The sequence below is a fragment of the Pseudopipra pipra genome, chromosome 9, assembly GCF_036250125.1.
Source record: "Pseudopipra pipra isolate bDixPip1 chromosome 9, bDixPip1.hap1, whole genome shotgun sequence".
Classification (NCBI taxonomy): Eukaryota; Metazoa; Chordata; class Aves; order Passeriformes; family Pipridae; genus Pseudopipra; species Pseudopipra pipra.
In genome coordinates this window covers 27,797,458-27,812,735 of record NC_087557.1, presented here as the reverse complement: position 1 = coordinate 27,812,735, position 15,278 = coordinate 27,797,458, and the positions used below count along the sequence as shown (strand labels likewise).

The 15,278-nt window shown below is 50.8% G+C and overlaps 1 protein-coding gene across 14 annotated transcripts in view; it reads left to right on the top strand.

Moving 5' to 3' along the window:
• The window catches only part of ST3GAL3 (ST3 beta-galactoside alpha-2,3-sialyltransferase 3), a 177,852-nt gene extending 162,912 nt beyond the window's left edge, over positions 1-14,940 (top strand). For all 14 annotated transcript variants that reach the window (XM_064665443.1, XM_064665433.1, XM_064665445.1 and 11 more), the window contains one exon: positions 11,036-14,940. In XM_064665443.1, coding sequence (XP_064521513.1) covers positions 11,036-11,125 — 90 coding nt within the window. In that variant the 3' untranslated portion in view covers positions 11,126-14,940. The remainder of the gene's footprint in view (positions 1-11,035) is intronic.
• The last annotated feature ends 338 nt before the right edge of the window (positions 14,941-15,278 follow it).

Below are 15,278 nucleotides of genomic sequence, written 5' to 3'. Positions count from 1 at the left end.
GACATAACCCTGGATTTAATCAGTCCTGGCTGGGAAAGTGAGTGCTCATTTACAGAATTTGAGGGGTATGTCCAGAGAGGAAAATTGAATTGAGTCACTCTGTACAGAGGTGGTCTGGCTTGTGAAATCCCTGAATAGAAAATAGCCAAGGAATATAATTTTTGCATCAGTAGAGGAGGTATAACCATTGGCTTGCCTGGTTCTGGCTCTTCCTTGGGCATCTGCTTATAACCACTGCCAGAGAGACAGCACCCTGGGCTCCACAGGCCCGGGTCTGATTCATTATAGCTGGTTGGCAAAAACAGTTGGATAACAGAGTCTCTGGTTGAAGTCACTGGTCCAGACCACTTGCATCTCTGATTTTGGAGACCAGCACCCTGAATGGGATCCAAAGGCCACTGGAAGGCAGGAGGAAGTCACTCTTGGACATTGTGTGTGGTCTCAGGAATAAACGTTGCGTGGCACAGGGCAGTTAGATGAGGATGAACACATGAAATGCAACCAGTAAGGTCTCCTGGAGAGAGCAGTTAGTGCCTGATTTGCCAGGCCTCTGCTGTCTGGAAGCTGTCAGTCATCGTGTCCGGGATGTTCTGTACAGAGGTGAGGGAGCGTTGAAAGGTTCTGTGAAGCCTCACTAGTTCAGATGTCAGTGGATGTCTGTTTCTGCAGACAACGCTGTTGTTGAGAGCTCTGCAGGCCAGAGAAGCTGGTTCTAGGAGGAAGGTTCCTGTTCCACTTGAAGACTGGTTACCTGATACGTGTCTGCCCATCTAATCCTCACATCCTCACCCACAGCTCCTCTTACATTTCACTGCCCTGGTACAAGAAAAGCCATCTGTTCCCAAGTATCAATAATTAAAGCTCCTCCCGCCTCTGCCCCTCCCAATATGACAAATTGTTTGTGATATTGTGGAATGTGAAGAGCAGAGAGAGGATCGCATTTCTTTCTCTCCCGTTTAATATTAATGGTAGCTGGTAATTGTTAGTCACCTGAGGGTGAAGTTGAAAGGTGAAGGGCATAATAGCTGGGTTATGTCTTCTGCAGTTGCCCTCAAAGAATGCACAAATAGAGATTTGGCCCTCCAGACTGGAAGCACCTTGCACACCCTGCTTGAAGAAAAATCTGCATGCACTTTGCAAACTGGGAGGCTGGCCTGCACTGATACCTTGTGCCAAACCTTGCCCTTGGCATTAGTGAAATAGTGACTCAGAACCCAGCTCCACCAAGGTCTTTGTCTGTTCCATCTGCTCTGACACCCCGAGGCCCAAAGGGCATCCACAGCGTTTTCCTCAGTGTTACTTTGGACCTCTGGGATTATGTCCAGACCTAGTTCGTTCTGGTCCTCCTCTGCCTTTCAGCATCTAAAGGAGCACTAAAGCAGGCTGTGCCTTGAAATTATGCAAGCATCATCTTTGTCCTCTGGCCTGCCGACCCATGGAGCCTGGAGTACTCATTCCTGGGCAGGGAAGGGGAGCAGGTTTGCTTAACCTTGCCTCATCACAGCTGTTCCACAATAACGAACATCCCAGGCAGGAACCCCTGCAGTTTGACCAGGTTTGGTGGGGCAGAACCTCTGTTTTTGAAGTTCAGATCTCTTCACTGAGATCAAGCTCCTCCAGCCTGAATGTCCAAAAATCTTCAGTGTTTAATGCTAGGGAGCAGCTGCAGGGAAGCACTCCAGCTCCACCCTGAAACCATCACTGTCTTTACAGAGGAAATGTAAACACCAGCAGTCTCCTGGGTCTGGAGGTGCCACACGTGTGTGGGAGCCTGTCTGGTGACATCTGAGAGCCCCTTCCCTTGCCTGGTGTCTGCAAGGGAAATAGGCCTGCTGGCAAGCGTGAGTCCTCTCAGCAAGGTGTGTCACTGATTTACACTTGAGGCTGCTTGACATCTCTCTGGACACCCTTGAAGCCCCGTGACTCATCTCCAAGGAATTTGCTCTGATTACATAAAAAAGACGGCAAAATGTGCTCGCTTGCTCACAGCTGGGCGGAGATGCCTCTCCCATGCCAAGACTGAGGTGATAAAAATCTCTGAGGAAATTAATGTGATTTTTCCTGCTTCTCTGTGGGACTGGCAGCTGAATTTCCAAGAGGAGAAATAGGCAGCCCCAGTCTATAGTTTTGTTTAGCCTTTGCTTTCCCAGCAGGAGTAAAAGCCCTCAAGGTCCAAGATTGTGCTGCTTTTGCTACCACAAAAGGCAGCTGCCTACACTGACTCTTCTAGGATCTCCTTCTCCTGCAGGCTGAGCAATCATTTCCTGCCCCAGAGGAAAAGGCTCTGCAAGGAGGCAGATGAAGCTCTGCAGCTTCATCACTGTTACTAGTCAAGGGGAAGTGTATGGTGTTTGGACTCTGGCCGGCAGTATGTCTGCAAACGCATATGGATTCTCCTGTGCTTGTGGATGCTCATGAGAGTTGAATGCTCATGAATTTCTCCAGTTTGGTCCTGGATGGCTTCTTTACCCTCTGTCCTGGGTATCTCAGTGTAATCTGGCCAGGGTATGTCGAGGCAGAGCTGGTGTGGAACACCCTTTTCTGTTCCCAGGTGTACCCTGGAGAGCTGGAAGCACATTGGTGCAGTGCTTTCAGTTTTGGGCTGTGAGCTGGAAGATCAATGCTTGCACTGCAAATTGGCCCCTGGATGCCAGCTCTGCTTCCCAGCATCTTCTCCCCTCGTCTCTCATCTTCTCCCCATCATGGCTGAGGGTGCAGAATCCCTGGCCTGCACTTCAGCAGGGGATTTCTGGGTGGTATGAAGACAACCTGCTCTCCTCTGATCTGTTACTGAGACACTCCTGCCCAATAGACCCAGCGCTGTTGTATAAACCCTCACAGGTGATTTTTCAGCTCTGACCCCGTCTCTTTGCTTTGACTTAAAAAATGTGGGAATGTCCAAGTGTGTCATCTCCGTTCAGTTACTATTTTCCTTGTTCCAAACAACTTTGCAACAGCTTTTGACCCTTGCCTGCTTCCATGAATGTTGTACAGAAAATTATTTGAGTCTTTGCCAAGGTGTCTGCTAACTTGTTTCTGGTTTTGTGGCAATGAATGCATTGGAGCTGGATTTTCATATGCTTTATTGTATTTTTATTTCTTGCTCAGGTCCTGTAATGCTTCCTGCCCAAGCACTCCATAAAAGTGTATTTTTATCACAGGTCACTGTCTTCTATTAATGTAGAAGTGTCAGACCCACTGGGAACATAGCGAAGGAAACATGGAAATGGTGGTGAGGAAAAAGGAATAATTTTAAAATAGAGTGAAATAGAGATTATTTAAGGATGGGAAAGTGACTGTTTAGAATAGTAAAAACAGGTCCATAAGGAGCTTATGAAACTGAGAGAGCAGAGGGCTGTGCTAAATCATGGGAATGAAGCACAAGACTGGCTCCCAGCATCCTTCCTCCATGTGCTCTGCTCCAGCACACAGCTTTTCCCAGCTTCATGATCCAGAGGGGAGCTTCGATCTCCTGGTCACTTCTTGCAGGAGCAAGAATGTGAGCAAGGAATCACCTTGATGCCATACAGGGAACACCCAGAGCTGTCTTCTTGCACTTGTGGCTGGTAAAAATGGCGAATGCACGATTAAAAGCCACCCTTATCCATCCAGAGCCTGTCTGCAGCATTTGTGTCCCGCAGTGGAGCTGCTGACGGATCTCCTTTTTGCTGGAGGAGCAGATCAAGCGCCAGCACCAATGTTGGAGGTGTCAGCTCCTTTGACACAGCTGTGCCCAGCACCTCAGTGACTCGCTGCCTGACCCGAGGGGGAGGTGGGCGGCTGCCTTTGATGACTTCTTTCTGATCCTTGGCTCTGCTTCCCCAGCAGGTCTTTGTGGGATGCTGGAGGACACTATCATGTAACAGTTCTCATTCAGCCTGTGTAAGGGCTGTCAGAAGGGCCAGGGGAGGTGGCCTGCAGCATGCAGTGACACGCGGCTTTGTCTCTGTCTCTCCCCAACAGCAGCTACCTCTCAGAATAATCCACAAACATCAAGTTTGGAGTCTCACAAACAATAGTGCTTTATCATCATCTGGGCTCTCTCTGTGAAGCCGTCCTTTGCATTTTAAATCAACGCAAGTTGCTTGGGAGGGGGTGGTCGGGCTGCTTCAGGCCCCCAAGTACCTTAAAGTTTGCGGTAGCCAACAAGAAGAACAAAACTCCTTTGAAAGCCAGGCAGATGTCTAGCCTGGTGATTTATAGACTGAAAACACGGCTGTTCGAGCCTGGCTGATGAATTGCGATTGCAGTACAAGGAGTGGTGCAGACTGAAATGGAGGTCAGCTTTGGAGGGGGAGGTTAGGGGCTGGGGCATGGGGACCTCTGAAAGGGCAGTGCTTTTTCTTGGGGCCGGCAGTGATGACTGATGAGGTTTATGCGTTTTTGTCTTTGTTTAAAAGCCACCTGTTTGACAGCGTTTTGGCTGAGAGAAGGCCTCACATGCTGTTCCTGTGCGTAAGGACTGTGTGTCTATGTAATAGAAGTCTGGAGAAGGCTGGTGGAGTAGTAGTCATGGCCAGAGCACAGATATTGCCTTGTTCAGTAGGAAAGTACAGTAACACTTGCATTATCACTGTGCACTAATAGCAGCAAGGAAGGTATGGCTGTAGGATGGGCAAAAACAGAATTAGGGTTCAGACAATCTCTCTGTAGAAAAAGAAAGTAAAAGATCTACAGGGGTGTGCTAGAGCCCAGCTGCTGACCCCAGCATTGAATGCAGATGTCTGTAGGGGTGCTGGGTGCCACCAGAAATGGCACTGTCATGAATGTACAGTACGAGCCAGCATGACTGTCAAGAGGAGAGCCAAGGTATTCTCAGACACAGTGGCTAGCACAGCTCTTGTCACCAACCATGAGGGCACAAGAAGAGCTGTTGGCCTTTCGCAGCTGTTTTTAGCATGTCCCCCTTGCAAAGAGACGTTTTAGGAAATTGCCTTTGATCAAGTACCTTCATGGTTAAATTAAGTGGGAAGGCAACAGAAGGGATGATATAACTCAATAACTCAGATTTTGCTTCTGAAGGGAGGGAGCTTGGTAAGCAGGGCTGTATATAGACTCAGCAGTGCTGGCGGGGTGCTCAGTGAAATTGGGACACACATGCAGACTCTGACCTCTCTGAATCTGGGCCTAGCCTAGGAGAATGGGCTACTAAAATCAGACACACTGAAGAGCTCATGAACTCATTGTAGACTTGAAATCTTGTTTGTGAAAGTACAATGACTATCTGCAGTTCATGCTTGCAGCAAGGGGGCAACTGGCAGAAAAAGGCTGTAGGCATAACTTCATAAAGAGCTGCTTCCAAGTGGTGTTAGAAGTAATAGAGGAGTGAGGAAGAGCAAGAGACTTTGCTCCTGATGGCTGGAAAGGACAAAGTGGAAACTGGCAAAATTCAAGTTCAGTTAGATCTTGCAAAGGAAAAGAAGCAAACACTGGACAGTCTCACTGACAAGAAAATAATAAGGAAACAAGGAAAGAATTACCAGGGCGGGCATTCAGGGAAGTGAAGGAAGCGGAAGGATTAAAGTGGGAGCCACATGAATATATATATATATATATGTATTACCTCCATCAGGGTGATATGATGAATGTGAGAGAAAGAATGGCTTATGGTGAGAAGTTCACAGACAAAGAAAACTACTGGGTCAGCAGTGAAAGGAAAAAGCTGTTGAGGCTAATGCACTAGGTGTGAGAGCCCAAGAGATCTCTGTTCCACTTTGAACCAATTAAGCTGCAAGTCCAGAGGAAAAGGTCCCCAATAAATCTATCAGGTTACACATGGTTCCACAGGATTAGCTTGTAGTGGACATAATACTTCTTTTTCCCTTCTTTTTTTTGGGGGGGGATGGGAGCAAGGGAAAATAATCCTGTCAAATTCAGACCTCTTAATCTAACCTCAGAGGTACTATTCAGAACTTCAGAGCGGAGTTTAAATGAAAGAATAATTAAATCTTGAAAGCAAACACAACATGGATTTACCAAAGGCAGGTTACAAAAACTAATTTAATATCTTTATTTGATTAAAAAAAAATCATTCTTGAGACAGAGGAAGTGTGGTAGCCCAGTCTGACAGAAGTTAAGTTAAGCATGTGATACTGTGCTGTGTGAGATATTATTAAGCTTCAGAAGCCACAGTTTGGTGCAACACCTGTATGTGAATAGTCTCTCTAAAAGAGAACACAAAAAGCAGCACTGAATGGACAGCTGGGAGTTCCTCCACAGGAAGTCATGTTTAGTGTTTGCTTTAATGATTTTTGGCACAGAAAGCAATGGTGTGCAAGTGGAATTTGTGACGAGACAAAACCAGGTGTGGTCAGTACAAGGGAGGATCAAAATACCATCCAGGAAGACCATGAGCACCTTGAGAACGGGAGTAAACTGGGTGGCATGAAACCTAAGAGTATGAATGGAAGGTCCTACTGTTTGGGGCAATAACACACATTTTGACTCTAAGCTGGGATAACATCATTTGGCAGTGGCAGAGGAGGAAAGTGCTTAGGTAGGTACAAATAAATCACAGGATAATTCAGGCTGCCAGACTGTTACTGGGAAAAAAAGACAAATGCAGCTCTGGAAAGACTGGAGGAAAGAACTTCTTGTAGAGAGAGGGAATTGCCTCTGCATGAAGCAGAGGCCTTTTTTCTGGTTCATGAGAAGTAAATTTGGGGTAAATAGGGACAAGGGCAGCTATTGCACTTCTGGGAAATTTCCAGTTTTCGTAGGGTAAATGAACAGCCTGTTTTGGTAGGGGGAAGACATGGGTTGTTTAACTTGGTAAAATGAAGACTGAGAAGAGATACAGTTTCTCTCTGTGTAGGTATCGAGAATAAGCATGAGCTAAAAGAGCTGTTTGAAACTTAAAGTTGTGTAAGAATGACTGGGCATAAAGGAGCTGTGAGTAAATCTCCTGAAGATGGGAAGGTAAGGGTGCCCAGCCATCCCTTTGGTTTCAGTGGATGTGACTCCCAAGGGGGTGCAGGCGGGACGAGGCAGTCTGTGGTTGCAGCCACGTCCAGGTGATGGACTGGGAGAGAAGGGGGAAACAGGAGCTGAACGAGGCAGGCACTGGTGTCACGGGAGGTGCACTGGGAGGTGAAACTGCAGCTCAGGGGTGGCCATAAAACACCTGGTGTGTGTGGTGACCATGTTGGGACCAGAGCAAGGGTATGGGTGAGGAAGAATCGTGAAAATTAAGCAGCTCTAGAGACAAGGCAGTAAAGGTTAAAGACAAAGATAAGTTAGCACTGGTGGAGACTGGAAACCAACTGTTACCAGTGAAGTAGCAGTTCTTGCTGCTGCTTTGGTTTCTGTGCAGGTTTTCAGGGAGAAGTGCTGCTGACTTGCAGAAACAAGGATGTAACAGAACTGAGAAACCTCCTGCTTTACAACTTGCTATTTTTCGTTAATTCATTCCTCATTGACTTCACTCTCTCTAATTTAGCCTTCCTGTGTTTTAATTGCAGCACGCTTGATAAGACTAATGTGGTCTGAAGCTGAGGCATTCCCCAATTGTAATTGATTACAGACGGGGAGCTTACCTTCCTCCTGGGTTGGTCTCCGAAACGTTTTCTTAGTCTTAAAATATTCTACTTGGCTTCTCTTCAAGCAGCAGATGATGTTTCGTGCTTTCTTGTGGAATTGTAAAGATAAAAAGGACAGGTGGTTTGGGGCTGCTGCATTTGCATAATGCTGAAAGGTGGCTTTAACTGATGATAAATTTTCATCTAATAACTGTGACCAAGCACTCAGACCCACTGCCACCTCCCTGGGATGAACAGCCAGAACAGTGCATGTGCTTGCAGAGTAACTCTCCTCCTGCTGCTTCTCTCTCCACTGGAAAGAGCAAACATCCACTACTCAGAGAGAGACCCATAGCACAGGAAATCCTAGCGTGATCCCCAGAGAACAAGAAGGGTTCTGGAGCCTCCTGTGGTGTTCCTGCTGTGAGCTCAGGCAAGCAGCCTGTTTGTTTGCACAAGTGGAAGCTGCACCGGATGCGAGCAGCAGAGGAAGGAGAGGACAGGGCCAGTCTGCCAGGTTGCAGGAGCAGCAGTAGTGGTGATGTGCAGGGACAAGAAGAAGGTGGCAGTGAAAGGCTGCTCCATCACTGTCTTGGAGGTTCAGATTGACAAGGGAAGAGCTGGAGTTTTCTGCTAGTGGTGTGTGCTACCCAGGGTGATATTTAGAGTGTATACACCCTGAAAGCTGCTAGATTTTAGGGGGTATTTTGTTGCCTTTTCCTGCTGGGGCAATGGGACCAAGGTGCTTGTCTGTCTGCTGGTTTTGAGAAAACTGCTCTGGCTCTTCTCCCCACTGCCGCTGCTGGTGCTGGAATGCAGCTTCCTTTGCCTGATTAGCTCTGTCTGTCAGTGGGGTGAGCGAGTCCCTCTCCTGTAATCAGTAACCGGAGCTGGTGTTGAAGACATGCCTCATCCCTCCTGCCTGCGTTGCTGTTGGACAAGGGGGGAGCAGCACTGCACTGAGTGCCCTGATACTGCTCTTTGGGAGGATGAAAGCTTGTCCTCACCAGGGAACCTCTTTCTCTGTGGGCTTACATGAACCACAGAACATTTGAGAGTACTGATGCAGACATCAGTAAGATCCATGGTTCAGGTGGGAGGCTGAATTCCCTTTCATGCAACTTCTTGGAACAAGGAGTTAGTGGCAGTGGCCGGGGTATAGAGCAGGCTGGATGCTGAACAACTAGAGGCCGGTAGGTCTTGCCAGCAGTTTTGCAGTCAGTGCTGGAGCCTGACCTAGCCGTAGAGAGACTGCAATTGTATCACCCAAAGTTTTATTATCCACCTCCTGTACTTAAATTCCTGCTCCACTTGTACTTTTCACAAAGCAGATTTCCTCTTGCCATCAGATAAGGCACTTGCACGTGGCTTGAGGTGACGTTTTAGGTGGTGGTTTGAGTTTGCCTAGAAGTGGCTGCTTCCCCAGTTCCCGTCTGCACAAGGAACACAAGCAGCTTGTCCTGGCCAAAACCAGGTGGCTTCTCATACTGTTTGATGAGGCTGAAAGGCATGAAGGAGGGCTCAGATTGTGCTATGACGTATCAGGTGCATCAGGCTCCTGGTGCTCCAGGCAGGTTTGAACGACAGGCCCAGCCAGATGTAAGTGAATGCATTGAGACCTGGTGTCCCAGCATGACAGCTGCTGGCTGCCTGTTGGCAGGAGCACACCCTCACCCTCGGCTGCCTCTGCTGGTGCTGAGCCTTCCTAGCAAGGGGCTGTGTTGGCAGAAGAGTCACTGGTGTGTGGCAGGGGCCAAACCCTGAACCCCCAGCTGACATTCCACATATGGGACTGTTTCCAGCACACTGGAGTTCCTGGCTCTCTGGCTCCAAGTGACAGCCACGCTCAGCCCTGCTCTCCCAGCTCTCTCTGCTCTGTACCACCATCATTCCCAGTGCTGCTTTCTGGAAATGATGCTTTTTTCCTTTCACAAGCCACTTTGCTTCTCAGCGCCAGATTTCACTCTGCTTTTATGTTAGCTGAGAACAACTCAGAAGCGCTGAGTTGTTTCTGGGCAGCATCTTCTCAGTTTAGGGATGGGATCTTCCACATTTACAGAGTCCCAAAAAGCACCAACACAGTTTACCGGTGTGGTCCTGTACTACTGTACCCTTTGGAGGGTTCAGGTAACAGTGTCACTGGAAGCAAAGGAAGTCAAAGACTTCTTTTGAACACAGGTTACAAGGTAACACCTGCCTGAGCTTTCTTTAGCAGCTGTAACTGTCATCATTGCTGTGCACTGAGGGGATGGGAGTGGTTTTTAGACGCACAGTAGCAGCAAGAGAGGTATTTCCAAAATGTGCTGAAGATCTAGATAGGGACCTTCAGTCCCTTGGACCTCTTGGCAACCCCTGCATGCACACCATGACTGAGGCTGTCAGTGCCATGCAGGAGCCATGGCTGAGATCTGCCTGTCCCAGACAGGACAGGGCAGGACAAGCAGCAGATGACAGGAGAGCCACATGCACGTTGTGCATGATGTGTACAACCAGTGCTTTGCAGGCAGGTGCCCACAATTCTGCAGTGGGTAAACTGGATTTCAATACCTGTGGCAGAGTGCCCTCAGTGGGCTCATGGGACTGGTGCTTTGTTGGTTTGAGGACATTTCAGAGAGGCTCCTGTAGAGTAATTTTGTCACAGTCCAGATCGTATTTAGAGCTCAGGTTAGCTGCTGACCAGAGCACTGTGCTGGAATCATTTAGTGGGATTCTTGTCCTGTTGGGAGATTTAGGGGAAAGTTGCTTCTCCCTGTTCTGCCTTTGTCTCCACGAGGAGACGAACCACTTACTGCTGTCATTAAGTGCTTCAATAGTACCGGTGCTGGGGAGTGATGGCAGATGCTGTGGTCCCTGCTAAAACCTGCTGCAGGGAACACATCTGGGTGGGCTGACACCAGCCATAGCAGTCACTGCTTTGAAGTTCCTGCTGGCAGATGTGGCCATTTCACCCTTGGTATTGTATTAGTGTAACCTTTAGCATGTGATTTCTTCGTGACAGGGCCAGCAGAGGCAAAAGCCAGATTTAATGGGGCTGGTCCTAGGGCTTTTCAGCTGCATGCACCACCATGCATTCCCAGAGACCTCCCTTGGCAGGGAGCTGTGTGTGATGGGCACAACATGTCCTGCCACCATGTTCTCTGCCAGCTCTGTTGCCCAGCATACACCACCATCAGTACTGCACTATTGGACTCATGTGTAAGATAGCTTGGGAGGGCACTGTAACCAGCTACATCTCCCCAAGGGACCTGGATTGCCTAGATCTCACCATGCCAAAAAAAACTTCACCTAGCCCATGGGGAGACCTTCTACCTTAGCTACACAGGTCTGACCCTGCAAGTGTATCAGCTTTAGATAAGGGAAGTCCCTTGGTCTGCAGGGGCTCTTCTGGTCTGCAGCAGGGTCTTTTTCCTTGGCAGAAGCCACTGCCTTGGCCCAGATGGAGTCTCCCATAACCTGAGGGACAGGAGCATGTTGGCCAGGGTAGTTGCTGACCTTCTGTCTCTCCCATTTTCTTCCAGTCTTGGACGCACAACATCCAGCGGGAAAAGGAGTTTCTGAGGAAGCTGGTGAAAGCCCGAGTCATCACTGACCTAACCAGTGGGATTTGAGTGGCTGCAGCCACTGCCTCCAAGGGAGGAGATGAAGACACGCTGCAGCTCTGGGAGCAGGCACTGGCAGCCCCCTGCAAGAATCCCACCTCACTGAAGACACACAGAGATGCCCAGGTGCTCTGGGAAGACCCTCTTGCATTGCCAGTCTGCACGAGGGTTGCACCTGCCACCTCCAGGCCTAGAGCTGGCAGGAGGTGGGCAAGGGACTGAGTAGACAGTTCTTGAACTCTGCATTGCAGACAGATCTTCTGCATCCTGAATTAGACAGGAAAGACTCAGGAGAGAGAAGAAAGATTTGTGAATAAAATGATTTGTGCCAAATGGGAGGTGATGCTGCCCCAAGGCAGCAATGCCTGAATGTACAAAGTATTATTTTTTAAAAGACTGCTGGAAGCATACTAGAAATACCAAGGTACAAGGCAAAGCCTGCTTGTTCACAGCCCTGCAAAAGGCCTGGCCTCTTCATGCTCCATCTGCGTTGTCACCAGCCTCAGACCTTTCCCCAGGAAAACAAATCCATCCAAAACTTTGGTGTTGTTGGTGCTGCTATAATTCAAAGGGAGAATAATGGCTTCCTCTCATTCTCCACTTGGAGCTTCTGAATGGAGATGAGCATGGGTTTGTTTTTCTGTGTTTTTCCTTGCTTCCTCCACAGAGGCGGCAACAGCAGCAGCAGCCATCGACTTGGCTGTGTTTTTCATGGCCATTTGCTCTGCCTCTGCCCTGACCCCGAGGTGGAGGGGGGAGCTGATGGCTTTCTCCACCTCCCGCAGACCCTCCCCACCTTCCTGCCTGTCACGGTGTGGAGGAGCCTGCCTTGTTGTGCTCAAGGCTGTCAGGCCTCTTGGTTTGTGCCTGCTGTGCAGGGCCACCCTGGAGTCCGTGCACGTTGGTGTCACTGTTTCTGGACAGCATCTTGCTTTGGTTTTGTGTGGGAGGGGAGTAATTTGTTCTTTGGAAGGAGGTCATATCTTGAGCGGAGATCTCAAGCTTTACATTTTGAGAGCAGACCGCTGAAGATGTTTGCTTTATGTTCCAGACTCGATCACGTTCCCTGTTTAAGCAACATGTGACCTCAGTAATGATGGATCCTCATGGGAGCCCTCACCCTCCGCTCGGCCCCTGCTCACGCCATTTCCAAACTCCTCCCGTGCTGCTCTAGCACTGCTGCTCCTCCTGCTCTCAGGAGCACATCCTTCCTTGGTCCCAAGATGCAGTATTTGCACATTTGATTTGTATAAGTATTTCAGAGGAGCTGGAATAAACTGAGCAACGTGGCCAAGTCTGAGGAGAGCAGGGTGGTCTCCTCCACTGGGAGGGCGCGGGCGGAAGGGGGATCGCCAAGGGAATGGTGGAAATTGGCTCCCGTGCTCTCCTGGCCTGGAGCAGACTGGGCTGCACCCACAGGGACTGTCCAAGTACCTGGGTGTCCAGGCACCAGCATGCAGCCAGCCAGTGCTGAGGTCAGTGGAGGGGGATCCCGAAGGGATGCAGGTTGGGCTCGTGGTCCTGGCACTGCGTCTGATGTAGCCCAAGGATTGCAGTCTGTCTTACTCTGAGCTGAAGGGAGAGCGTGGCCCCAGTGTGGACGAGGGATGCTGAGAGCAGGGCTTGCTTGGCTCCCCTGGGCTGCCTCTTCCCCCGCTGACTTGTGGGGGGCTGTTACCTTGGAGCTGAGACCCTCAAGGGGGTGTGCAGGAAGGGCAGGCAGTGACCCAGGTGTGGAGCAGAGGAGCAAACTGTACAGAATGGTTTGAGACCAGGCTGCAGGCAGAGGCAGCTCTCAGGACATGGGGCTGAGTGCTGCTTATAGACCAGTGTGGGATGCGTCCCTCAGGAACCTCTCCTGCATGGTGTGCCTGTAGCAAAGGAGTTTACTCAGGGGCAAGTCCTGTCCAGCTTCTGGTTGTGGCTACTGCTTGCCTTATCATCTGGGAGCATGTCAAGGATTGTGTCTCTTCTGGCATTCTCCTGTTCCCATATCCCTTTCCATCCCTCTGGCCTCCCAGACAGGCAGTCCCTGCTCCCCCAGGGACATTCCTCCCACCAGGATGCTCTGTGAGGTTTCCAGCAGGTTTTTGAGCATATGCTGTGGCAGATACTCCTTTGAAGTCTCCCCCAATTTCTTTTTCCTTCTCGAGGAGCCCAGGGGACGGGATTTCCCTGGCTCTCACCTGGCGACACTCCCTTTGCAGTTTCTGTGCGTCATCCTAGACCCAGGACTGTCATCTGTAGAGTCCCAGTCATGCTGGCAGTGGGGATGCTTGGGCTGGACCTGGCTGAGGTTGTGGTTTGGGAAGCGCTGACACCTACTGCTCAGCCTTCCTGTCATCCCAGCCAGGATGACAGGGGACAGGTCCTGATGGGAATTTGACCCTACAGACCAGGGAGATGACTCCAAGCCCTTCCTTCCACCTTGGTGGGAGTCTCCCGGCAGAAATGCCTAGGCTGACTAGATGAGTGCATGGCCCAGGGTGACTGTGGTGGCTCAGGACCACCTGCAAGTAGAAGGAAAGAGTGTTTGAGGGCCAAGGCTCCCCTCTAGCTCGCTGGCACCACGGAGCAGCCCCCCGACTGGGTGACGGAGCAGTGTGCAGCACTGGGTTTCACTGCTGGATGCTGTTCCTTTGGCTGCCTCCCTGTGTGCACCTGCAGCCACCTCCCGTTCTCTGAGACGCTGCAGTCCTGCCAGCTCGGAGCGGTGCACGCGGGTCAGAGCACGGTCAGTGGGACGGATGTGAGTCTTGGCCTCTCCCTTGCAGTGACTCACCTTGTCAGATCGGAAGGGAGAGCCCAGGGGAATTCTCCACAGCCTAAATATAGAGCGGGGTTGCCTGGTGCCTCCGATGCACTGCAGTGCAGAAAGGCCGCTCGGGTGGCGGGGAACCTGCCCAGGGACACGCAGGAGGTCGGGAGCCAGCGCCCACAGCGGGTTTCACTCTGACCAGTGTGGAGGGCAGATCTGGGAGAGCTGCAGGGCAGCCAGCACATGCTGCTCCAGGGGAGGGGGCTACCAGAGAGCTGCTAGTGCTGCACTGATGACGCCATGAGCACAGGCTGCTGGTGCATTTGTGGTGTGCAGCCCTACCCAGTGCCCACCACCCTGGCGTCAGGCTCCTGCCACCAGTTCGCCCCGTTAGGGCTGGCTGTGCCATGTCCTCAAGCTCACACGTGCCAAAGGGAAGCACTGTGGCCAGGGAGCACAAGGCAACAGTGGGATCCAGTCCAGCATTTCTCATCCCAGTGTCTCTGGGCTTCCAGGATCTCCTTTCCTCAGAGGGAGCAGTGGGGAGGCCCTGCCTGGCCATGCTGTGCTACCCCTCAGTGTGGGCACTGCTGGGAGTGGGGGAGAGTGTCAGGACAGGGCCATCTGTGTCAAATGGGGGCAGTCAGGCTGGGTATGGGCAGCACTGGACATGGGCAAGGGCTTCCAGAGTGCCTGGCAGGGAGGTGGCCACCACGCCGAGCTCCACCGGCACCACCAGTGCCGTCGGTCCGAGCGTGCGTCACTCGCAGTATTAGAGACGTGTCCTTCAGTGCAGGACACCTTTTTGGGGCCACTACCCAGCTCCTCTGGGCTCTGGCTCCTCTCACAGCCTGCACGGGGACTCGCAAAGGCCAGTGCGTTTGCCGGTACTGTACCAAGCTGAGATGCAAGAACTCAATGAGTTTTTAAAATTAGTTTTAGTTTCTGCATTTTTTTTTAATTTCCCCTCTAGGCAGGGAGGGCAAGAGTCTTGCAGGCTCCTCCAAGCCGGCTTATGTCACGTCAATTCAGTCATATCACAGAAGCAATAAAGCTATCAAACAAGCTTGGCTGGCCTCTTTCTTCTGCTGCCCTGGGCCTTTTTTGTGGGAGGCAGAGGGATTCCCCTGCTCGGCCTGTCCCCAGCCTGGTTCCACTGCTGTCTCCTCCAGCACAGGAATCCAGCTGCTGGGAGCTGCAGCTGGTCAATGCCACTGGCCTGGTGCTGGGGACAGGAGAGGGCTGTGCTCCTCCTTGCAGGTGACCTGAGGGGTGGGAGAGGGCCTCGCTGTTTGGGTTCATTTCATGTTGGAAGGCACAGGCGTCGGAGCTTGTCCTGCCTGGGACAGGCTGTCTGGGACTCTGCCTGCTCTCTTGGGGACTCCCTGCCAGCAGGGTGACTTC